Source organism: Taudactylus pleione, unplaced genomic scaffold (assembly GCF_031769625.1).
Source record: "Taudactylus pleione unplaced genomic scaffold, aTauple2 ptg000493l, whole genome shotgun sequence".
Taxonomy (NCBI): domain Eukaryota; kingdom Metazoa; phylum Chordata; class Amphibia; order Anura; family Myobatrachidae; genus Taudactylus; species Taudactylus pleione.
The window spans coordinates 1,078,743-1,103,665 of record NW_028284895.1 but is presented as its reverse complement, the minus strand read 5'-3'; the positions used below and the strand labels follow the sequence as shown (position 1 = coordinate 1,103,665).

At 46.2% G+C, this 24,923-nt stretch overlaps 1 protein-coding gene across 2 annotated transcripts in view; it reads left to right on the top strand.

The window, feature by feature from the left end:
- PHF20L1 (PHD finger protein 20 like 1) overlaps positions 1–23,917 on the top strand; it is a 123,117-nt gene extending 99,200 nt beyond the window's left edge. For both annotated transcript variants that reach the window (XM_088449714.1, XM_088449713.1), the window contains 7 exons: positions 7,388–7,552; positions 8,682–8,863; positions 12,688–12,787; positions 13,716–13,911; positions 16,176–16,527; positions 19,716–19,866; positions 20,420–23,917. In XM_088449714.1, coding sequence (XP_088305840.1) covers positions 7,388–7,552; positions 8,682–8,863; positions 12,688–12,787; positions 13,716–13,911; positions 16,176–16,527; positions 19,716–19,866; positions 20,420–20,562 — 1,289 coding nt within the window. In that variant the 3' untranslated portion in view covers positions 20,563–23,917. The remainder of the gene's footprint in view (positions 1–7,387; positions 7,553–8,681; positions 8,864–12,687; positions 12,788–13,715; positions 13,912–16,175; positions 16,528–19,715; positions 19,867–20,419) is intronic.
- The last annotated feature ends 1,006 nt before the right edge of the window (positions 23,918–24,923 follow it).

The following is a 24,923-nucleotide window of genomic DNA, read 5'->3' as shown; positions in this document are numbered from 1 at the left end:
CAAGATGGCGTAGCGCAAATCCTGTCTGCCAATCATCCGGCTTCGACAGTTATTAATGAGCTGAATAACCTACATGACATAATTGAAGCGTATTTGATTAGCCACGCCAGTCCACCATGCTTTCTTTCACATGTTAGAAGGGAGAAGCTGGTCTGAGCAGGCACAGTTTGAGTGACAGCTTTGTGGACTTGCTATGCGCAAACCCACTCCTGTAGACTCATAAACAAGGGGAGGCCAGTGTTGTCACAGTGACTAATGTGACCGCATTCTCCGCTCTTCACCTGTATCAGATCCCATTTACGCTAATACAGTTGTGGGAGGAGCTTCTGCTGTCTGTAAGGGAGTTGGGAGGTAAGACTTTACTTTTTAACTGAGCTGCAGTGGAATCTCAGGGTAACACTGAACTGTTTGTTTTGCCTAGATGGGCAATCTATCGGATTTAGCGATGTGATAATGTAGAAATCCTTAACGTCGACACCACCATGTTGACATTGAACATGTCTGCATCTGCAGAATGTTGACATGTGAAGTGTTAACATTCTGCAGAGAGCGAAGAGTTAGGATTAGGCTGCAGGAGGGAAGGTTAGGATTAGTCACTACGGGAAGGGTTAGGATTAGGCTGTGGGAGCGGAAGGTTAGGCTTTGGCACTATGGGGAGGGTTAAGGTTAGGCTGTGGGAGCGGAAAGTTAGGGTTAGGCACTAGGGGGAGGGTTAAGGTTAGGCTGTGGGAGCGGAGGGTTAGGCACTAGGGGGAGCGTTAGGGTTAGGCACTAGGGGGAGGGTTAGGCACTAGGGGGAGGGTTAGGGTTAGGCACTAGGGGGGCTTAAGGTTAGGCTGTGGGAGTGGAAGGTTAGGCACTTGGGGGAGCGGAATGTTAGGGTTAGGCACTAGGGGGAGGGTTAAGGTTAGGCTGTGGGAGCGGAAGGTTAGGGTTAGGCACTAGGGGGAGCGGAAGGTTAGGGTTAGGCACTAGGGGGAGGGTTAAGGTTAGGCTGTGGGAGCGGAAGGTTAGGGTTAGGCACTAGGGGGAGGGTTAAGGTTAGGCTGTCGGAGCGGAAGGTTAGGGTTTGGCACTAGGGGGAGGGTTTGGATTAGGCTACAGGAGTGTTAGTCACTAGGACAGGGTTAGGATTAGGCTTTGGGAGTGGAAGGTTAGCCACTAGGGGAGGGTTAAGGTTAGGCTGTGGGAGCGGAAGGTTAGAGTTTTGCGCTAGGGGGAGGGTTAAGGTTAGGCTGTGGGAGCGGAAGGTTAGGGTTAGGCACTAGGGGGAGGGTTAGGGTTAGGCAATAGGGGGAGGGTTAAGGTTAGGCTGTGGGAGCGGAAGGTTAGGGCTAGGCACTAAGGGGAGGGTTAGGGTTAGGCAATAGGGGGAGGGTTAAGGTTAGGCTGTGGGAGCGGAAGGTTAGGGTTAGGCACTAGGGGGAGGGTCAAGGTTAGGCTGTGGGAGCGGAGGGTTAGAGTTAGGCACTAGGGGGAGCTGAAGGTTAGGGTTAGGCACTAGGGGGAGGGTTAGGGTTAGGCAAAAGGGGGAGGGTTATGGTTAGGCTGTGGGAGCGGAAGGTTAGGGTTAGGCACTAGGGGGAGCTGAAGGTTAGGGTTAGGAACTAGGGGGAGGGTTAGGATTAGGCTGCTGAAGGTTAGGGTTAGGCACTAGGGGGAGCACAAGTTTAGGGTTAGGCACTGGGGGAGGGTTAAGGTTAGGGTTAGGCAATAGGGGGAGGGTTAAGGTTAGCCTGTGGGAGCGGAAGATTAGGTTTAGGCACTAGGGGGGGAGGGTTAAGGTTAGGCACTAGGGGGAGGGTTAAGGTTTGGCTGTGGGAGCGGTAGGTTAGGGTTTGGCACTAGGGGGAGGGTTAGGATTAGGCTGCGGCAGTGTTTGCCACTAGGGCAGGGTTAGGATTAGGCTTTTGGAGTGGAAGGTTAGCCACTACGGGAGGGTTAGGGTAATGCACTAGGGGGAGGGTTAAGGTTAGGCTGTGGGAGTGGAAGGTTAGGCACTTGGGGGAGCGGAAGGTTAGGGTTAGGAGGAGGGTTAAGGTTAGGCTGTGGGAGCGGAAGGTTAGGGTTAGGCACTTGGGGGAGCAGAAGGTTAGGGTTAGGCACTTGGGGGAGCGGAAGGTTAGGGTTAGGCACTAGGTGGAGGGTTAAGGTTAGGCTGTGGGAGCGGAAAGTTAGGGTTAGGCACTAGGGGGAGGGTTAAGGTTAGGCTGTGGGAGCGGAAGGTTAGGGTTAGGCACTAGGGGGAGCGGAAGGTTAGGGTTAGGCACTAGGGAGGGTTAACGTTAAGGTTAGGCAATAGGGGGAGGGTTAAGGTTAGGCTCTTGGAGCGGAAGATTAGGGTTAGGCACTAGTGGGGGACGGTTAGGGTTTGCCACTAGGGGAAGGGTTAGGCTTAGGCTGCGGGAGTGTTAGCCACTAGGGCAGAGTTAGGATTAGGCTTTGGGAGTGGAAGGTTAGCCACTAGGGGAGGGTTAAGGTTAGGCACTAGGGGAAGGGTTAAGGTTAGGCTGTGGTAGCGGAAGGTTAGAGTTATGCTCTAGGGCGAGGATTAAGGTTAGGCTGTGGGAGCGGAAGGTTAGGGTTAGGCACTTGGGGGAGCGGAAGGTTAGGGTTAGGCACTAGGGGGAGGGTTAAGGTTAGGCTGGGGGAGCGGAAGGTTAGGGTTAGGCACTAGGGGGAGGGTTAAGGTTAGGCTGTGGGAGCGGAAGGTTAGCGCTAGGCACAAGGGGGAGGGTTAAGGTTAGGCACTAGGGGGAGGGTTAAGGTTAGGCTGTGGGAGCGGAAGGTTAGGGTCAGGCACTAGGGAGCGGAAGGTTAGGGTTAGGCACTAGGGGAAGGGTTAAGGTTAGGCTGTGGGAGCGGAAGGTTAGGGTTAGGCACTTGGGGGAGCGGAAGGTTAGGGTTAGGCACTAGGGGGAGGGTAAGGGTTAGGCACTAGGGGAGGTTAAGGTTAGGCTCTGGGAGTGGAAGGTTAGGTTCTTGGGGGAGCGGAAGGTTAGGGTTTGGCACTAGGGGAAGGGTTAAGGTTAGGCTGTGGGAGCGGAAAGTTACGGTTAGGCACTAGGGGGAGAGTTATGGTTAGGCTGTGGGAGCGGAAGGTTAGGGTTAGGCACTAGGGGGAGTGGAAGGTTAGGGTTAGGTGCTAGGGGGAGCGGAAGGGTAGAGTTAGGCACTAGGGGGAGGGTTAAGTTTAGGTTAAGGCACTAGGGGGAGAGTTAAGGTTAGGTTGTGGGAGCGGAAGGTTAGGGTTAGGCACTAGGGGGAGGGTTAAGGTTAAGGTTAGGCACTAGGGGGAGGGTTAAGGTTAGGCGGTGGGAGCGGAAGGTTAGGGTTAGGCACTTGGGGGAGGGTTAGGGTTAGGCACTAGGGAGAGGGTTAAGGTTAGGCGTTGGGAGCGGAAGGTTAGGGTTAGGCACTTGGGGGAGCGGTAGGGTTAGGGTTAGGCATTAGGGGGGATTAAGGTTAGGCTGTGGGAGTGGAAGGTTAGGCACTTGGGGGAGCGGAAGGTTAGGGATTAGGCACTAGGGGGAGGGTTAAGGTTAGGCTGTGGGAGCGGAAGGTTAGGGTTAGGCACTAGGGGGAGGGTTAAGGTTAGGCTGTGGAAGCGGAAGGTTAGGGTTAGGCACTTGGGGGAGCGGAAGGTTAGGGTTAGGCACTGGGGGAGCGGAAGTTTAGGGTTAGGCACTAGGGGGAGGGTTAAGTTTAGGGTTAGGCAATAGGGGGAGGGTTAAGGTTAGCCTGTGGGAGCGGAAGATTAGAGTTAGGCACTAGGGGGGGAGGGTTAAGGTTAGGCACTAGGGGGAGGGTTAAAGTTAGGCTGTGGGAGCGGTAGGTTAGGGTTTGGCACTAGGGGGAGGGTTAGGATTAGGCTGCGGCAGTGTTTGCCACTAGGTCAGGGTTAGGATTAGGCTGCGGCAGTGTTTGCCACTAGGTCAGGGTTAGGATTTGGCTTTTGGAGTGGGAGGTTAGCCACTGCGGGAGGGTTAGGGTTATGCACTAGGGAGGGTTAAGGTTAGGCTGTGGGAGCGGAAGGTTAGGGTTAGACACTTGGGGAGAGGAAGGTTAGGGTTAGGCACTAGGGGGGTTTAAGGTTAGGTTGTGGGAGCGGAATGTTTGGGCTAGGCACTAGGGGGAGGGTTAAGGTTAGGCTGTGGGAGCTGTAGGGTAGGGTTAGGCACTTGGGGGAGCGGAAGGTTTGGGCTAGGCACTAGGGGGAGGGTTAAGGTTAGGCCGTGGGAGCGGAAGGTTGGGGTTAGGCACTAGGGGGAGGGTTAAGGTTAGGCCGTGGGAGCGGAAGGTTAGGGTTAGGCACTTGGGGGAGCAGAAGGTTAGTGGGTTGGGGGAGGGTTAAGGTTAGGCTGTGGGAGCGGAAGGTTAGGGTTAGGCTGTGGCAGTGGAAGGTTAGGGTTAGGCACTAGGGGAGGGTTAAGGTTGGGTTGTGGGAGCGGAAGGATAGGGTTAGGCTGTGGGAGCGGAAGGTTAGGGTTAGGCTGTGGGAGTGGAAGGTTAGGGTTAGGCAATCGGGGGAGCAGAAGGCCAGGGTTAGGCACTAGGGGAGGGTTAAGGTTAGGCTGTGGGAGCAGAAGGTTAGGGTTAGGCACTAGTGGGAGGGTTAAGTTTAGGTTAAGGCACTAGGGGGAGGGTTAAGGTTAGGCTGTGGGAGCTGAAGGTTGGGGTTGGGCACTAGGGGGAGGGTTAAGGTTAGGGTTATGCACTAGGGGAGGGTTAAGGTTAATGCTGTGGGAGCGGAAGGTAGGGCTAGGCACTATGGGGAGGGTTAGGGTTAGGCTGTGGGAGAGGAAGGTTAGGGTTAGGCACTTGGAGGAGGGTTAAGGTTAGGCTGTGGGAGCGGAAGGTTAGGGTTAGGCACTTGGGGGAGCGGAAGGTTAGGGTTAGGCACTAGGGGGAGGGTTAAGGTTAGGCTGTGGGAACGGAAGGTTAGGGTTAGGCACTGGGGGAGGGTTAAGGTTAGGCAATTGGGGGAGCGGAAGGTTAGTGGTTTGGGGGAGGTTTAAGGTTAGGCTGTGGGAGCGGAAGGTTAGGGTTAGGCTGTGGGAGTGGAAGGTTAGGGTTAGGCAATTGGGGGAGCAGAAGGTTAGGGTTAGGCACTAGGGGAGGGTTAAGGTTGGGCTGTGGGAGCGGAAGGTTAGGGTTAGGCTGTGGGAGCGAAAGGCTAGGGTTAGGCACTTGGGGGAGCGGAAGGTTAGGGTTAGGCACTGGGAAAGGGTTAAGGTTAGGTTGTAGGAGCGGAAAGTTAGGGTTATGCTCTGTGGCGAGGTTTAAGATTAGGCTGTGGGAGCGGGAGGTTAGGGTTAGGCACTAGGGGGAGGTTTAGGGTTAGGCACTAGGGGAAGGGTTAAGTTTAGGCTGTGGGAGCGGAAAGTTAGGGTTAGGCACTAGGGGGAGGGTTAAGGTTAGCCTGTGGGAGCGGAAGGTTAGGGTTAGGCACTAGGGGGAGGGTTAAGGTTATATAGATTATTCACAGCGCAGGAACTCAGTGCCTCCAATGTAATTGATAAAATATATTTATTAGTGATAGAAATAACAATGCTGTATAGACAATAAGTACTTGCATGCATTAATGTAAAATTGAATCAATGGATATAATCCGGGTGAGCTGGAGAAAAAATGCTTTCTGCCCTCACTAGAGGTCTCCTAGGGTACTTGTCCCGGAATGACTTAGTGTCCCAATATGTGGATAAATCAGATGTGTAGCGCTAGCAACTGAATGCGCAATGCGAGAGTCCTATAGATGGATCAAAGAGGGCTCTCACCTAAGTGTGAATTTATGTCCAGCAGCGTCCCTGATCTCCAAGGAACGAGGTGGGTGCCGCGTGTATCTCCAGCTGACCAGCCGGTGCGGGTAACACCGGTATGGCTGGGGTCCTGGTGCGGCAGGTGCAACAGGTGCGGCAGTGATTCAAGCCGTGTAGAAAACAGCAGAATGGCAAAGGCAAAGGGGAGGTTAAGGTTAGGCTGTGGGAGTGGAAGGTTAGGGTTAGGCAATTGGGGGAGCAGAAGGTCAGGGTTAGGCACTAAGGGAGGGTTAAGGTTAGGCTGTTGGAGCGGAAGGTTAGGGTTAGGCTGTGGGAGTGGAAAGTCACGGTTGGGGGAGGGTTAGGATTAGGCTGTGGGAGCGGAAGGTTAGGGTTAGGCTGTGGGAGTGGAAGGTTAGGGTTAGGCTGTGGGAGTGGAAGGTTAGGGTTAGGCACTTGGGGGAGCGGAAGGTTAGGGGGTTGGGGGAGGGTTAAGGTTAGGCTGTGGGAGTGGAAGGTTAGGGTTAGGCAATTGGGGGAGCAGAAGGTTAGGGTTAGGCACTAGGGGAGGGTTAAGGTTAGGCTGTGGGAGCGGAAGGTTAGGGTTAGGCTGTGGGAGTGGAAGGTTAGGGTTAGGCAATTGGGGGAGCAGAAGGTCAGGGTTAGGCACTAAGGGAGGGTTAAGGTTAGGCTGTTGGAGCGGAAGGTTAGGGTTAGGCTGTGGGAGTGGAAAGTTACGGTTGGGGGAGGGTTAGGATTAGGCTGTGGGAGCGGAAGGTTAGGGTTAGGCTGTGGGAGTGGAAGGTTAGGGTTAGCCACTTCACTGCAGAACCCGGAAGGCACCACTAGGCCACCAGTCATGTCGACACAATAAATGTCAATAAAATAAACCACACTCCCAATTTAAATTAGTTGTTTAATGGTTTTCAGTGATGTAATTGCACTGCCATCATATGATAATATTGCCAACAGTTTAGATATAGGATTTATTAAAGGAAATGTAATTGGTGACCGTCATCGTACGTCTCAGTGATGGGTGCGCTATGTTAGCTGACAGTTATCTTGTTGACTTGCATTAGGTCGAAATGTCGACAATGACCATTTCGGCATGTCAGCATTATAAAATGTCAACGTAACATCCCTGGTGGCCCAGCGCGGTCACTTACCTGGTCCCAACTGCTGCAGCCACTTCTGGGTCCCAGCGGACATGTGACCTTCACTCCCGGCTGTTACTTAGGTAAGTATTTTAGCCCTTTCCCTAATCCTTACGCCTAACACTTCAACTAGTGCCTAACTCTGACCTACCCCCCAACCCTAACCTCCCTCCGCAACCTAACCTTAGAATGTCGACACGGCGCATGATAGAATTACAGGTGTCGACATTATAGGGGCCGTCGGCATGTTGAACCATGTCGACATTCCAGCGCCAACATTGTGATATAGACATTAAGGATGTTGACCATGTGACTTGATCCTTCTATTGCATTGAATGGCTGCATTTTATTTTACATTGTTTTTGCTCACACCATGACCTCTAGGGGTTGTAGGTAATTGGTGAACACACTTTTGAGTCCGCAGAATAATTGTGGGATTATGTTATTAAAAATGAATTTGTTACGAATTTGCAGAATATCAAGATTGCGAGGATAGTCCCATAGACTTCATAGAGCGAAGCCCCTCTCCTGTGACGCGCTTATCCACCTGCACGCTGGTGCCGAACAACACGCTGACAGTGAAGAACACCGTCCTTCAGTTCCCCCGCGCTATCCTGTCCGTGGATCTGACCGGCGAAAGTATGTATAATTCCAGATCAGAGAGCTGACCACAGACGACCTCCTTCCGTGGTCGCTTCTCCTGTCACAGGAGATTTTCCTGCTATAATAGTTTTTCGGCTTTCAAAATAGCCGTCCTGAATCCAAAAACAGAAAATGATCACAGATCATCGGCGATTCCTTTTTTGTTAAGTTTATTTTAAATAAAAATCTAAACTACTTGTAATAGTTGTAAACAAGGTGACCAAGCAAGTTCCAAGGTACATTCAACAGGTTAGTAGCGCCCAGTACTTCTGGAGAATAAGCTCAAACTTCCATAAATTGCAATCAATTAGGAAGATAATGGAAGAGGAAAAGTAGGACTGAGACCAGGGGGCGATCTCACCCCAGACCTCACACGTAAAGGCCAAGACGTTAATGGTCGCTATTTGATCTTGCATTCCAATCTTGCCACTGTGCAAGCGGGATTAAAGCATCTAAAGACGGCCAAATGGGTAGTCTCAGTCCTTGCTATTTAGCATAAAATCGCAGTGGCGAATGCAGCAAAAGTCGCTCACACGTATGCCGCTGCGTTCTCGGAATCAGCCTTTTGCCGTTTGACCTGTTAAAACTGCAGATTTCCATATAGCATCACTGGCCAAATGCTTATAGATACCAAGCCCAGCAGTTCTCTAGGCACTGACAATTGTCTGTCCTGCAGGCAGAAAATAATTGTCATTGTAATATGTTGGCCACAGTAAACAAAACAAGAATTAGTATATGAAATAGGAAACCGTAGTCTGCAGTTTTAGCAGCACTTAAGTTACAGGGTCTCCGTCCACTTTTGTTGATAACGGACACGGTTTACCATAAGTAAGCACGACTTCGCAGTCCGCGGGTTGTGCATGGTTACATACGGTTATGAATTTCAGTAGTTCACAACAGATCTGCCATTGGGCAGCATCAGCCATGTCTGAGTCTTTGAGCAGCCTATTTAGAGCAAAAGTCTTATTTCAAGTATCAGGAGTTGTTGCAGTGAATTGTGGCTGTTCAGCGTAATCACCTGTTGTTACCCTTTACCCTCTGCTGTGCTCGGCGGGTAGAATTGCAGTAGATGAATGAAAGCTTTTCCATAGCAATGCAGTGTAATGTGTTTGTCTACGTCTCCCAGACCTCACGGACATGGAGTTTCTCGATGACTCTTCCACCGAGAGCCTGATCCTCAGCGGCGACGAGTACAACCAGGAATTTGATTCTACTAACTTCGAGGAGTCTCAGGATGAGGAGGAAGCCCTCAGTGAAATTGTGAGATGTGTGTGCGAGATGGACGAGGAGAACGGCTTCATGATTCAGGTGGGCTGTGGGTTTGTGCGACTCAGCTGGCTGACTAATAGTGTAAGCCACATACCACTTTGCGGGGGAATGGGACTGTTAGACCTAACAATGTTGTCACATCAGTGGCCGTGAAAACTTAGCGACATCTCTGGTGCAAGAGTACAGGCGATGGACCATTGGGCAATGGAGGAAGCTGAAGCTGGGTATGATATGTTGACGCTCATCATGTAGACATTGACTATGTTGGCATTCATCATGCAGACCGTGATGAAATGTCGACATATCGTCCCTGGTGGCCCAGTAGTAACTTGCCTTCTCCCGGCGGCTGCAGCGTTGGCTACCGGGTCCCGGCTGTCATGTGACTGTTACTTCTGGGTCAGACCTCCGATCCTCAGGCGTTGGGTGAGTATTTCTCTTCTATCCCTGCCGCTAACCCTCCCTCTAGACCCTATTGTTTAACACACAGTTATATTCATTACTTATATTACGAATGGGCTCCAGACCTCTGTCACCTCAATTTTGAATTTTTTCAAATGTTCAGATGCAGGAGCCGTATTAAGGTCCCTGTTTTGTGTCCGTGTCTCTCACATCTCATTGTAAAATAAGAAAAGTTAAATGTTAGCAATAGTTTAGGATTTACATGTAGGGGTGGCATACAATCATCTAATAGCATTAATACTGTTTCTCCCGGTCACTCCCATACTGGTGTGTTGCTAGCTCCTTTTTTGTCAGCGCTGCGATTTCTGCACACAGCAGAGAAGCTCAAATCTGATGCAGTCGTTCTCTGTTCTGAACCCAAAACTAGCTGTGAGATAACTAGCAGCTAGGAGATAGATAGCTAGATTTGTATTTTTATTTATTACCAGTTATTTATATATAGTGCTTTACATAGAATATCTTACCATGCACATCTGTCCCTGCCCCAGTGGACTTCACAATCTATATTCCCTACCACATGCTCACACACACACACACACACACTGTGGTAAATTTTGTTGGGAGCCATGTAACCTATTAGTATATTTTTGGAATGTGGGAGGAAACCGGAGCACCCGGAGGAAACCCACAGACGGTGTAATGGTTAGTGTTACTGCCTCACAGCACTGAGGTCATGGGTTCGATTCCCACTACGGCCCTGTGTGGAGTTTGTACAGCACAGGGAGCACCCATGACCTCAGTCCTGTGAGGCAGTAACACATTACACCGTCTGTGCTACTAGATAGATATGACATGGATATGAGAGAGAGATAGATATGGGAGATGGAGAGATATGAGATAGAGAGATAGATATGAGATAGAGAGATACAGTCAGGTCCATAAATATTGGGACATTGACAGAATTTTCATATTTTGGCCTCTATTCACCACCACAATGGCTTTGAAATGAAACAAACAAGATGTGCTTTAACTGCAGACTTTCAGATTTAATTTGAGGGTGATTACATCCAAATCAGGTGAACCGTCTAGGAATTACAACGGTTTATATATGTGCCTCCCACTTTTTAAGGGGCCAAAAGTAATGGGACTATCAACTCAAAAGCTATTTGATGGACAGGTGTGGCTTATTCCCTAGTTATTTCATTATCAATTAAGCAGGTAAAAGGTCTGGAGTTGATTCTAGGTGAGACATTTGCATTTGGAATCAGTTGCTGTCGACTCTCAATATGAGATCCAAAGAGCTGTCACTATCAGTGAAGCAAGCCATCATTAGGCTGAAAAATCAAAACAAACCCATCAGAGAGACAGCAAAAACATTAGGTGTGGCCTAATCAACTGTTTACAAAATTCTTAAAAAGAAAGAACGCACCAGAGAGCTCAGCAACATCAAAAGACCTGGAAGACCACGGCAAACAACTGTGGTGGATGACAGAAGAATTATTTCCCTGGTGGAATAAAACCCCTTCACAACAGTTGGCCAAATCAAGAACACTCTCCAGGAGGTAGGTGTATATGTGTCAAAGTCAACAATCAAGAGAAGACTTCACAAGAGTGTATGTAGAGGGTTCACCACAAGATGTAAACCATTGGTAAGCCACAAAAACAGGAAGACCAGATGAGTTTGCCAAACAACATCTAAAAAAGCTATTACAGTTCTGGAACAACATCCTATGGACAGATGAGACAAAGATCAACTTGTACCAGAGTGATGGGAAGAGAAGAATATGGAGAAGGAAAGGAACTGCTCATGATCCAAAACATACCACCTCATCAGTGAAGCATGGTGGTGGTAGTGTCATGGTGCGGGCATGTATGGCTGCCAATGGAACTGGTTCCCTTGTATTTATTGATGATGTGACTGCTGACAAAAGCAGCAGAATTAATTCTGAAGTGTTTCGGGCAATATTATATGCTCATATTCACTCAAATGCTTCAGAACTCATTGGACGGCGCTTCACAGTGCAGATGGACAATGACCCGAAGCATACTGCAAAAGCAACAAAAGCGTTTTAAAGGCTAAAAAGTGGAATGTTATGCAATGGCCAAGTCAATCCCCTGACCTGAATCCAATTGAGCATGCATTTCACTTGATGAAGACAAAACTGAAGGGAAAATGCCCCAAGAACAAGCAGGAACTGAAGACATTTGCAGTAGAAGCCTGGCAGAGCATCACCAGGGATGAAACCCAGCGTCTGGTGATGTCTATGCGTTCCAGACTTCAGGCTGTAATTGCCTGCAAAGGATTTGCAACAAAGTATTAAAAAGTGAAACTTAGATTTAGGATTGTTTAGTTTGTCCCATTACTTTTGGCCCCTTAAAAAGTGGGAGGCACATATAGAAACCGTAATTCCTACACCGTTCACCTGATTTGGATGTAATTACCCTCAAATTAAATCTGAAAGTCTGCAGTTAAAGCACATCTTGTTTGTTTCATTTCAAAGCCATTGTGGTGGTGAATAGAGGCCAAACTATGAAAATTCTGTCAATGTCCCAATATTTATGCACCTGACTGGAGATATGAGAGATAGATATGAGATCGATAGGTAGGTATGAGAGGGAGATAGGTATGAGAGAGAGATAGGTATGAGAGAGATATGAGAGAGAGATCCGAGAGAGAGAGAGAGAGATCCGAGAGAGAGAGAGATCCGAGAGAGAGAGAGAGATATGAGAGAGAGATGGCTATATATGAGAGAGAGAGGTATGAGAGAGAGAGATGGCTATATATGAGAGAGAGAGATATGAGTTAAGGCACACATCCACTTGCCGATAATACTGAGTGATTGCACGATTACGACATCGTAATAGTTTAATCGCTCAGTAATCGCGCACAGATCATGAACTTTTATATCGGAAACGACCAGCGATACACGCTCTCGCTGGTTGTTTCCGACATGAATCATCGGCCGAACATGCTGTACAACCTGAGGATAATGACAGATTGGCCATGTTAGGGGATGATTGATGAGCCTGCACTGACTGACTGATCGCTCAGTGTAGGTTACAGCACAGACTGTGAAACGACGGCACAATTACAATGTCGTAATCATGCAGTCGTTTTTCGCTCTGCACGTGGATGTGTGCCTTTAGAGCGAGATAGAGATAGATATTAGATAGAACGTACACAGCATACGTACCGTAGAATGGGTGAGTATTCTTCATGCTGTCTTTCCTAAGGTACAATGTTACGTAGACTGTCTCTCAGCAAATCCGGCGGTGCCATGAAAGGACCCCCTGCTCTCCAGAAAGTCCGGATTAGGAGGGTCTTTTGTGGATATAATGTATAACAGGTGGGCACCACCATTAAGGGGATGGGATGATGGTTAGCATTTACAATGTTTTGTTACTGTAGTAAATGTGAAAGCATAAAGCACACTGCATAACGCTCCTGACTGTCTGTCCTGTAGTGTGAGGAGTGTCTCTGCTGGCAGCACAGCGTGTGTATGGGGCTTCTGGAAGACAGTATTCCGGAGCAGTATATCTGCTATGTCTGCAGCGACCCGCCAGGTAAGGACCTTCTAGTTCGGTGATGGTTTCTTCTAACGAATGCAAATTATTTAAGTGGATGGAAGAGCTAGGACCAATCAGGAGACTGACCTATGCTGGGGAATATATAATTATATTACATTAGTACCGATGTCGAGAGTGACGGAGCGCCTTGCTGCATTCGGCCCCCGCTGACATCGTCTGCGACATAGCCGGGACACGCTGACCAATGTGGACTACATGTTGTCCAATCCGCTGGATCAGACGACATATCGTCTAGTGCAGTGGTTCTCAAACTCTGTCCTCAGGACCCCCCACACAGTTCATGTTTTGCAGGTCTCTCAGCAGGTGAACAGGTGTAGACATTACTCACTCACACATTTTAAAAGGTCCTCAGGTGGAGCTAATTATTTCACTTGATTCAGCGTGGAGACCTGGAAAATATGCACTGTTTGGGGTCCTGAGGACCGAGTTTGAGAACCTGTGATCTAGTGTGTACCCGGCTTTTCATCAGGCAGGCGAACATCATATAACGTCCCTTTGCTTTTTATTATAGCCATAAGTACTGCTGTTCATTCACATATGAAGCTGCATGTATCATTCACATCACTCCAGTTATGCTGCCTCATTCTCACCTTCATGTACCCAACTCAACCACCCAACAGTTATACAAGTGGCAATGGCGGGTCATTTCTGCTAGTGCAGATTAAGATATTAGCAAATACCTGACAAAGCATGAAAATCCCCGCTATAAGCTGATGATTGTAACATCGACAAACGCAGAGAGTTGTACAACAGCTGCAGATGGCTTCATCCCAGGCTCTACCATGTAGTTGGCACAGGGGGTGCCAGTATTTATTTATTTTTTTTTTGCAGTTGCATGGAATTTCATTTCCTTTTGAGCAATGTGAGGTCAGCAGCTTTTACTGACTTTGGCGCCTTCTTTTAGGGCAGCGATGGAGTGCGAAATACAGATATGACCGAGATTGGTTTAACAACGGTCATATGTGCGGCCTGTCGTTCATAAACGAAAACTACTCCTACCTTAACGCCAAGAAGATCGTGTCCACCCACCACCTCCTGGCCGACGTGTACGGTGTGACGGAGATACTACACGGGCTGCAGCTGAAATTCGGCATACTGAAGTAAGTGAACCATCGTCGGCGTATTGAATTGCAAAACCATTTCTAATTAAAGAGCAAATAAACAGTAATAACCATATTTTATACATATAATATATCACGGATTGTGATAACAAGAAAAATGTGCACTAACATTAGGAAGCTGCAGCTAATGAAAAGGTTAAGATAAGATCATTATGATGCATCCAGCCAGCATATTTTTTAGGATTAGGGGGTCTATGTACTAAGACTTGGAGAGAGATAAAGTACCAACCAATCAGCTCCTAACTGTCACTTCACAGGCTGTAAGCCGGATTCAATTAGAGGCGAATAGCCGCGATTGGAAAAAAACGTTAGCCGATGCAATGTTTTCGCCACATTTCCACGTATCGCCCTATTCAACTCCAGGGGGTAAATTTACTAAGAATCGAGTTTGGGAGAGTTTCCACTCTCAAACTTACTAATGTCAAACTCGGGAGAGAGATCTCCTTTGCTCCTGGAAAATACTTGAGAGTTAGCAAACTCTCTTCAATTCACCGTCGGCAAAACTCGAGAACCTTTTCACTGGTGAAGATAGGATTCTGGAATTTACCAAGCAGAGAGTTTCTAAACTCTTATGAGATGGGAAAACTCACCTGTAAAAACTTGTGAAATAAATACACCTGCCTGTGATCTGCGAGTTTGGCTGAAACATATACACACACCACTGTGATCCATGAATGTTTCTGCTTGTAAATTGTGAAAAAAAGGTTAAAAGTTAAAAAACAAAATGACATAGGGTCCCCCTCCTAAAGCTTAACCAGCCCCGGACTTGCCAGCCAGTCCTGTTATCTAAAATTACGGGGAACAAAATGTGTAGGGTTCCACCGTAATTTAGAAACCAACACCAGGCTTCAGGGCCAGTCCTGGTTTTAAATATAGGGGGAAAAAAAAAAAGCGTAGGGTACCCCCTATATTTAAAAGCAGCACTGGACCCAAAACGGCTGGGCTTTAATGCCACAGCATGTAGACCCTATTACCAGGTCTCCAGGGCCAAAGCATTATCAGCCCAAGCTGGTCAGGCCAGGCTGGGGATCTCAGGGGAGGTGGGGACCCCCCAAAAAGGGGTCCCTCCTCTCCCTTAACCCAAGGCTTGGACTGAAGCCCGGGGCTCTTCCCCGCACCAATGGAGCGTTGGGTACGGGGGTAATACTGTAAAGAATAGAATGAAACTATTCTATTTTACAGTGGGACTACAGGTGCCAGCATACCTGACCTTTGGCACTTGTGGAACTACAAGTTTCAGCAAATGGGAGGCACCTGTACCCCCACTGTAAAATAAATAGTTAAATAATGACAGAACACACACACCGTGCCAAGTAAAAGTTTATTGCATGCACCTACCCACTCACACATACCTAACATATACCAGCCGTTCTGTCCACTTGTCCCATGTAGAATCCATAATGACTGGCCCTGCAAAAAAGAATCTATACTCTCCTTCATCCTGGCACTGGTCTCCGCAGCATCCGCGGGACTTGGCAAAAAAACAAAGCGACTTGCCCGAGCCACTGATCCACTATCTGTATGTGTGTTGCCACACATACAGATAGCCCGCGACTGCACAGGGTTTGCATGTCCCGCCAGCCAATCAGCGGCCGCTAACTGTAGAGCGGCCACTGATTGGCTCCGGCTACTGACAGTTCAACAACTATTTTTCACAAAAGAAATAGCTTTAGGTCATTTTTCCACACTTATGCAAATATGGGTAGAACAGCTCTTTGACTATTTAAGAAACCTAAATACTTTTATCAGGACTATTAATACACTTCTATAATGATTTCCTGGGTTAGTTAGGCTTATATTGGGGTACAGACTGATTTCCCCAAGATAAGCTGTCCTTTTCACTAGTTTCGCCATTCACACATCGTTTTCGCCTGTTTTGGAATTGAATAGGGTGAAAAGCGGGAGCGCGCATACTTGAAAGTACGCAATAACTTCGCCGCCAAACATGCGAATGAGGCGAAAAGATTGCAGCGGCGAATGCTTTTCGCCTCTAATTGAATTTGGCACTGTGTTTGAAAAATGACAGGTAGGAGCTGATTGGTTGGTACTTTCTCTGTCCACTTTATCTCTCTCCAAGGCTTAGTACATAGACCCCACACTAATTTAGTTATTATATTTTTTCTGCATAATGAAAGGGTCCATTTGACGTTCGGTTAATTGTGTAGCTCTCACTAATTAATTACAGAGCCATAATTTACTTGTCACTACACGCTCCAATCCTCCTTGTACTCTGGTATTTTAAGGAACAAAGACCATCCGGACCTGCGGCTGTGGGCCTGCCCATCGGAGCAATGGGAGCCCGGTCAAGCAAACGAGAAGCGGGCGGTTATTTCCTCCAGTGAAAGAGGCCTTTTTGCACTGAACCATAGGGGGTTGTCAGCCAAGCTCGGCAAAAAGGAAGAGACCTATATAGCCAGTGAACATAGCTACCAAAAGCCCCAGAGCTCCGACAATGGAGGCAAACTGTCTAATGACTCTGGAAAGTCCCAAGATCTTGGTAGCGTTTTGCTGGAGGGTCAAAAAACAAACTCTCAGACAGATACTAAGAAAAGTTTACCGGTTTCTCTAAATTTAGAAAGAAGGCATAATGATCAGGTGAGTAACAAGTCTTTGTGTGATCTTAGGAAACCATAGACCTCTTGTATCGAAGGTTACGGGTGAGATTTGACCTGAGGCTGTGATGATATTTGTAAATAGGTCTTTAGTGCTTGACTGAACCGCTCAGGGGGGCATGAGTTGGTCAAACTCCTGTGTTTTCATGACTGAGACTATAATGTAAGACATCTATACTGTTATTCTAAGAGCTCTATGCAAATAATTCTCTCCAAATAAAAGAAGAAACCTGGTTTTGTGAGCAGGAACCAGGTCTTAGTTGACACAGAACAACCCTTCTTGGGCCTTCTCATTGAAGGAAAAGTTGGGTTGGTCAGTCCATGGTGAGATATCGGAGTAGCCTCTCTAATTGGTCTGAACTCTGGGCCTGATCTAGGTCTGGATAGTATTGCGCAGACGCAAGGAAGCGGCTGTACAATACCATCCATCAATTTTTTTTAAATACTGCCCGGAAGCGTCTATAGGAAGCAGACGCCTCCTGACAGCAATAGTGATATGAGTGTGTGAGGATACGGGGTTCTCCCAATCACCCAGACACCGAGCCGATGAAACCAAAGCGATGGTTTATCTTTCACGGCACACAGAAATAGATAATCCGCAACGGCAGGAGGTAAATAAAGCAAAAGGGCAATATGCAGACAGCAGTCCAGATAGAGCCAGTCCCTGGAGGGGGTAAAGTTGCAGGACAATTCCACGGAAGAGTTAACGACACACCGTTTCACACAGGAAAACTATCACAGATCACCCAAGCGTTTCTGGGATACCACACCATAGAAGCTATCACAGATCACACAGCAGTGATAGTGTATTAGTCCAGCTAAGCATTTCCGGGATGCCACACCGTAGAAATTATCACAGATCACACAACAGTGATAGCGTATTAGTCCACCCAAGCATTTCCGGGATGCCACACCATAGAAGCTATCACAGATCACACAGCAGTGATAGCATATTAGTCCACCCAAGCGTTTCTGGGATACCACACCGTAGAAACTATCACAGATCACACAGCAGTGATAGCGTATCAGTCCACACCGGAAAACGAAGATCTCCGCACACGAGTTTCCAGATGCATACGTCCACACATTACTGGTGATGCGTTCCACTAAGCATCTTGGCAAAATGTCCCCTCTTAGGCAAGGTCTGTGACTAACATGTAGAGCTACCCTGTTTAGCCTCCTTTAAAACCTTCTAATTTCCCACGGTGCTCGTGACCACCCAGAGGAGTTGCACAGTTTTCTGATTGGTGTGGGTCCCTTATCCTGTCCCTTCCTCCTACCTCCCCCAGATATAATTTCCCTGACGAACACATGCTGGCTTGGCTCAGACTGCCAAAGTTCAGGGAGGAACAAAGGGAGGCAAACAGAAGGAACAATGACAGGGTAATTGGCTTAAGTCCTGAGTGCCCCCTGTGGAGGTGGAATTTAACCCATGAGGTGATTTTTCTGTGAGATGTTACATTTCTCTGCTGGTTACTTCCTGTGTGACTAGGTCAGAATAACAATTAGGAAAACAGGCATATGGGCAAGGGCTAAACATAAAGGCTAAAAAGTATTGCACATTACATTTTCTCACATTATTACAGTATATGATATACCTGCTAATGCAAAAGTTCAAGTCCTGTGAATGAACACACATATGGGGACATTTACACCAGCAGACAGACAGGGGAACAAAAGGGCTAAAAAGTTAATTAATCGCTGCAGAGAATGAGATGCTGCAAATACATTTTTATCACACAACTTATTTCCTCACAGAGTGCAACGTCCATAGACGCTGCTTCAGATCACCGTCTTGAGCATCAGTCGCGATGGCGGCAGCACTGGCCAGTCTGAGGAAGCCTTATTTTATGTAGAAAAGGGCCCTAGACTGCACACCCTGAATATATCTATATATATATATATAATAGGAGGTGCTACCTGTGGAGACTAATGTTGCGCACACTAAATGAATACAGGTGCACAACTCCAACATTACTAATTATATATAATACATTTTGAAATAGAATTTTGCAATAAACAATTAGAGGTTTTGGCATAATCATGGCCATGGTTATGGGCCTACCCACCAGGCCCAGGTAACACTCTAATGAGGAAATTAGTGATTCCCTGGGGTGGCTCAGCTGGGCTAGTTTGGGGGTGTCCTGCGCTCTGGATTTCAACCCCAGTATGTTAGGGACCTACCCTCAGAGGTTACCTGGGTGCGGTGGGTAGGCCCATGACCATGATTATGCCAAAACCTCTATTTATTGCAAAATTCTATTGAAAAATGTATTATATATAATTAGTAATGTTGGAGTTGTGCACCTCTATTCTTCTATTTGTGTAAGCCTTATTTTACAAAGACTTGTAGCTTGCGAGACCAGGAAATCTGCGCCCACCTACCGAGAACCTGGTCTCGGCACTCCGGAAAACGGACAAAATGCCCCCATTTCCGGTCCGCCCCCAAACGCCGTGGCATGTCAATCAGGTTGCATCTTGGGGGATCTGTGAGTGAGATCGCAGGACCCGACCTGCACATGTACAGAGCAGGTCCTGCGCATGCCCAGTTTTCCGATAATCAGAAAGCTGCATTCATATACTTAGTACCCTGCGGACCTGAATCAGGCCTTCTATACTGTACTCATTAGGAAAATATACTGTACAAATAGCCTCCAGAAGTAGAAAGTACTTCAAGTTGCACTGTATCGAGGAGGCTTATGAAAGCTAAAGTGGATCTGGCTCCATGTGTGTCTTCTATATCCACAACCCTGTATCCTGCTGAAATAAAAATCTATATAATATTAATTCTGCAAGGTCTGTGCCGTCTCCAATCCAACGGCTCTACGGAGAACAGGACAGATCTAGCCCAGGTGGACGACCCGGCTACTGGGGATGGTGTAAGTATGGGAGGGGGTTGGCTGGACAGAGCAGAGGAAAGGGCTGGACAAAGGGGTGGGGGCTGAGTGGGAGGGAATGGGGCAGACTAAGGTGACCCAGTGGTGAAGTGCCTCATAGATCTGCCATGCAAATGAGACGACCCAGAATGCCCATATTTTTTTACCAGGGATAATAGCTGATGATTAGAATTCCTGCAGGCTTCTCCTCGGAACAGTCCTACAGGTCATACAAAACTACAATTGGTTTTTCTATGATCTATTATTGATCGTAATTCAGGTCCTTCTGTTTCAGGGTGTAGCGGAAGAGGTTTGCAACGAAAAAAAAGGAGGGGAGGAGCAGACAGACTCTCACCTCCAGTGGCAGCTAAATCTTCTGACACACATAGAAAGCGTCCAGAATGAAGTCACCAACCACATGGACCTCATCGAGAAGGAAGTAGATGGTGAGATGGAATCATTATTCTTATTTTATTTTGAATGCACCACAGCAGGCGCCCTACAGGGAAAAAATCCAAGAACATGACCGTTTCACGATTCTGGAAGCTCTCCTTGCGATTTAAAGGGGCTTCTCCCACCCATTGCATCCTTTTTTTTTTTCTTTATAGAAATGATGCCCCCTGGTGTGTCTGCTTGTGACGCCATAAAAGCGCTGCCTCGTTTGCGCAATGCGCTGAGCAGCTGGAACTATATTTTGAGACACTAATAAGTTTGAATCCCTTTTATTACATAAAAACTTCCTCCTCTTTAATGCCTACCATTCGACCTGAGTCCTTTCCACTCTCTGTGCCAGTTATATGCCCTAACCTAGGCCTCTGGCTCTGTACCGGACGTGGTGTGTTCAGAAGAGCTGTTTCGGTGACGAGATCAACATAAATATTGAAAAATGACCCAAAGCATTGCAAATTACTATTTATTTTTTTTTCTTTAATTTAATCAAATTGTTGCCATCGATGACGAGGTCTCCTGTTTTTAAAAATCCTCTTTCTTTCTCCCAAGTCCTAGAAAGCTGGTTGGATTTCACCGGAGAGCTGGAGCCCCCCGATCCTCTCGCGAGGCTGCCTCAGTTAAAGAGACGGATAAAGCAGCTTTTAATAGACATGGGGAAAGTTCAGCAAATAGCTACGCTCTGCTCCGTATGACGAAGAAGGAGAGGAGAGACTGGCAGCTGCCGTCACTTGAACTATTTTCTTACTTAGGATACATAAACAAAGATTGTACAGGTTTTATTGATAATATATATATATATACATGTATATATATTAGTATTGATCCTTTACAAGGATTCTAAATGAGACATTGAAAGCAGCCAAGACATGCTGGCACCCATGATGAGCAACGCAAAAGCTGTTTATTCTGTGACTTTTTATCCTTCCCTTGGATAAGGACTCTGGCGGAATGAGATGTGCGCCCCCAGCTGGCGGTGGTGGGTAGTACATCGTTTAGTCTGAGATTCCTCAAAGCAAACACCAGCTTCTTCTTTGTAACAAAACACGTGTTACCCTTCTCCTAAAGCAGTATTGCAAATACTCCTAGTTTTCCCATCTATTTTCTGTCACCTTTGTTAAGCTGTACTGGGTTCAGGTCAGTGTAGCGCTGACTATTTTTAGTTTGATTTGTTACCTTTTTCTATAGAGATTCACCAGCCAAACATAACAAATATTATAATGCCCCCTGCACCCAGAAAGATGGAGACCCATTCCTAAATGACAACCCCCCCCCCCCCCCCCCCAATATTCATTAACCGTCAAATTCTCCTGCCGTATAATATGAGGGTATCTTGGTCCTATCGAGTGCACTGATTGGATAGCTAATGCGCCATCCAGTTAACGTTCACGTGAGCACAGCGTAGTGTCTAGTTCACTGCCATTATTAGTGTGTTACGAACGCAGGCCGCCCTGAAAACCTACCCAAGGTTATCTAGATGCACCTCTTTTTACAGCGTCTTCTGTCGCCGTCCTCAGCTATTCATAATTCACAGTGACCGCAGACCACCTTTCCCACGCCAATTATTACAACATGGTCGGAAATATAAGGGGAGATTTTATCAAATCATAGAGAAAGAGAAAGTGGAGAAGTTGCTCATAGCAACCAATCAGCTTCTATCTGTCATTTTTCCAGCACAACCTGTTAATATGAGAGTTAGAAGCTGATTGGTTGGTACTTTATTTCTCTCCAATATCTCCAATATTTGATTAATCATTGTTCCATGGTAACTTGCTTTACCCCCGTTCTACAATTGCTTACAGATGTCACTCATGGTGGTCTAGCCAGCTCGGAGATGTCTACATATTTATTGTAGACTTTTTAAATTGTGGGGGTTTTATGACTTTCAATACTGCAATGCTGGTTTTATGTATTTACATTTTTTCCCCTTTTACATTGGCTCGCATCATGCACAATAAACGTGCCAAACGTGACTACTACAGGCAACTGGAACGTCATCTCATGAGAGGCTGACAAGTCCACCCAGCTTATTGGTTTGCCTAAAGATATTACCTCTCCGCTTTTAATCTTATTTACAGTGTTTTAAAAAAAATATTTGCGCATATATATATATATATATATATATATATATATATATATATTTAAAAACTTGCCCTGAGTAATTCAAAATTGCTGTCTTTTTCTTCTTCACTTGTGCATTAAATAGGTACCCTCAGCGGGTATGAGGGCATGACGAAAACTGACGAGACTGTTCATTGTTGAATTATAGAACCACTAAGTTATCTGTAAGAAAGGTCTTATGATTTTGTGTGCGTGTTTTGTTTTTTTTTTGTGATTTTTTTTTTTTATTTTTTTTTTATTAGATTTTTAGCCGTTTTCAGAAATTCAAACCAAAGGTAAAGAATGGAAAAGGCACAATAAAAGGGATGATCATTTAGCTGCAAAATATTACTTTCTACATGTGTTATTGGTAGAATTTATTTTTTTTATTTTTTTATTTATTATTTTTTTTACGCATTCATACACCTTTTCCTGAAATATGCGTGGAGTCATGTTTAAGTAGATCCGTCGCGCATACCCAACGAAGGCAGCCGTTTTGTTTCTGTAGTTACACTGGTGACATCACTGAGGCTTCCTAGTGAATTAATAGGCTGAATATTGATTCAGAAAACAATATCGCTGCCTCCACTCTTTATAAGTAACAGGTCCACTTTGAATGCCTACCGATAAATTTCACCAAAATGTCATGTACTCTTTGCGTTCAAGCAAGCTTGCAAAACGTTCTGCAACTAAGGCTGTGTTACCATCTAAGCGTTCTTTAAATGGGTACTTTAAAATGGTTGCAGAGGGGGTATGAACGGAAGAACCAATCAGAAGCTAACTAACCTAATCCTGGTCGCAGCTTCTGGTTCTATCATTAGCAATCCTACTCCGTAGCATCACACTGCTCCAAGTTTGCAGGAGGTAGCACAGAAGGAAAGATAGAAACACGGAACGACCCTAGGTAGTAAAGCAGCTGGCATTACTTTGGTGCAGTTTTTTTTTTAATTTGTTTACATACTTTTCTCACAGAGGAATGACATAGAGCATTTACTATACATGGTGCCCTGGATGAAAAATTACTGATTAAAGTACAGTAAAGGATGCTCCCTATTTCAGCATTTCTAGGCACTAAGAGAAACTACCCTGCTTTATTCTAACCCAGTTTATCTTCCGGGGCAATTATTTTATCTGCAGGCCACTGTGACAGAAAACTGTTGATGGTCTCTTTTGAATGTTGAGTTTTTTATAGTGCTTTATTTTTTTTATTTTTTTTATTTTTTTATTAAACTGAGCTTATTCAAACTGCTTTTCTTAGTTTAGAGATGCGTTGAAACATAGTATCTTCAGCCATCGGTAAAACGGTACGGTATTAGGCAGCGCTGTATTGATGGAATATAACAAAAATATTGGACACGTTATAAATGGAAAATAGTCCATGACTTTTAAAAAAAAAATTTTTATTATACTTTTTATGCCAAGAGCATGTAACTATTAAAAGTGCAATTTATCAGAGAGAGATATTATAGCAATTGAAATCCTAAAGTGTACCCGGCACTTACACATCGGAAGCAACCATGTCGTGCGCAGGTGATGTAGTTAATAGACCGGCGGACTACATGCCGCCGGTCTATATCCCCACAACTAAAGCTCGACGGGGGGGACTTACAGTGCGTACACACTTGTCGATATTTTGGACAACTGAACGATAACGATATCGTTAGCGTCCAATTTGTACGCAAAAACGATGAACGATCACGACCAACGATGCGCGCTCCCGCAGGTCGTTGGTCTTTGCCGTTCATCGCCCGAACATGCAGGCCAACCTGACGATATTGTCAGGTTGTTGCATGCTCGGGAATGAGGGAGGGAGCCCGGCACTGACCAATATCGTTCAGTGTTTGTGCTCAATGTCGTTATGTTAACGACATTAAGCACACCCCTGCCGGGGACACTCTAGACAATGTCACTCATGAAGCGAATCGTCTAGTGTATATGTCCCATTAAGATAGGCGTTGAAATACCGACGCCGAAAAAAAACAGAAGGATGCCGGACCAATCGAGGTAAGATCGGGGGTCTTAGCCGCCAGTGTTTCATACCCACTCCTGTGCGCAGGACCAGTATTCATGAGACTGTGAATTAATTCACTAGGAAAGCTGCGCTTTGCGCCTCGGCGCTGTCACCAATTCTAGAGAATTGCGGGTCCTGATATGTGCTCATCTGACAAAATTGCCGACTCCAATGTATGTGGTAGGTCACATGACTCCTCTTTCTTTAGAGCCTTTCTTATTTTTAATCTGTCATTTTAAAATACTCTTGCTTGACGAAGCCTTTCTTATTTTTAATCTGTCTCTTGCTTGACGAAGCCTTTTTTATTTTATTTTACTTTTTATAAAACGTGAGTCAACAATTTGTAACTTGAGCTACAGTTCCCACCATGCTCTGCTACTCCCAGTGCACTTGTTGCCTGCTGGGATTTGTGGTTCAGCAGCTGAAGCACTAGAGCCCTAAACTAGTGAACACTTTGTTACATATTTTGACCTGCCGTACTACTTATCTGATAACGTTTGGAAAGCTTGAGGATAATCTGCCCCCGAAACATTATTTTACTTAATTCATCTGTATTCATTATTTTTTTTTTTAAGAAAAATAAGTGAAAATATCATATAAACCCGTTGTGAATCGGATGGCTACTCTCCGTTTTCAGTACACAATTCATCAGTTATACACAGCCTCAATTGTACTTTTCACTGGAAGTACTGGGCCCTTGTACATTCAAATGAATGTGTAAATTTGTTATTACACTGTTGTACATGTATGATATTGTATGTAAAATTGTTTATTAAAACTATCATTGCTATACTTGTCTTTCACTTTTATTGTGGCATGTCAGCTGTGCCCCCTACATACTGGGTCATTCATGACAAGTACTGCCAGGCTGAATAATCCACCTCCTAAAACATGAATCATAGGTCTCTGTCATCTACATCAGTAGTATTATTATCCTTTATATGG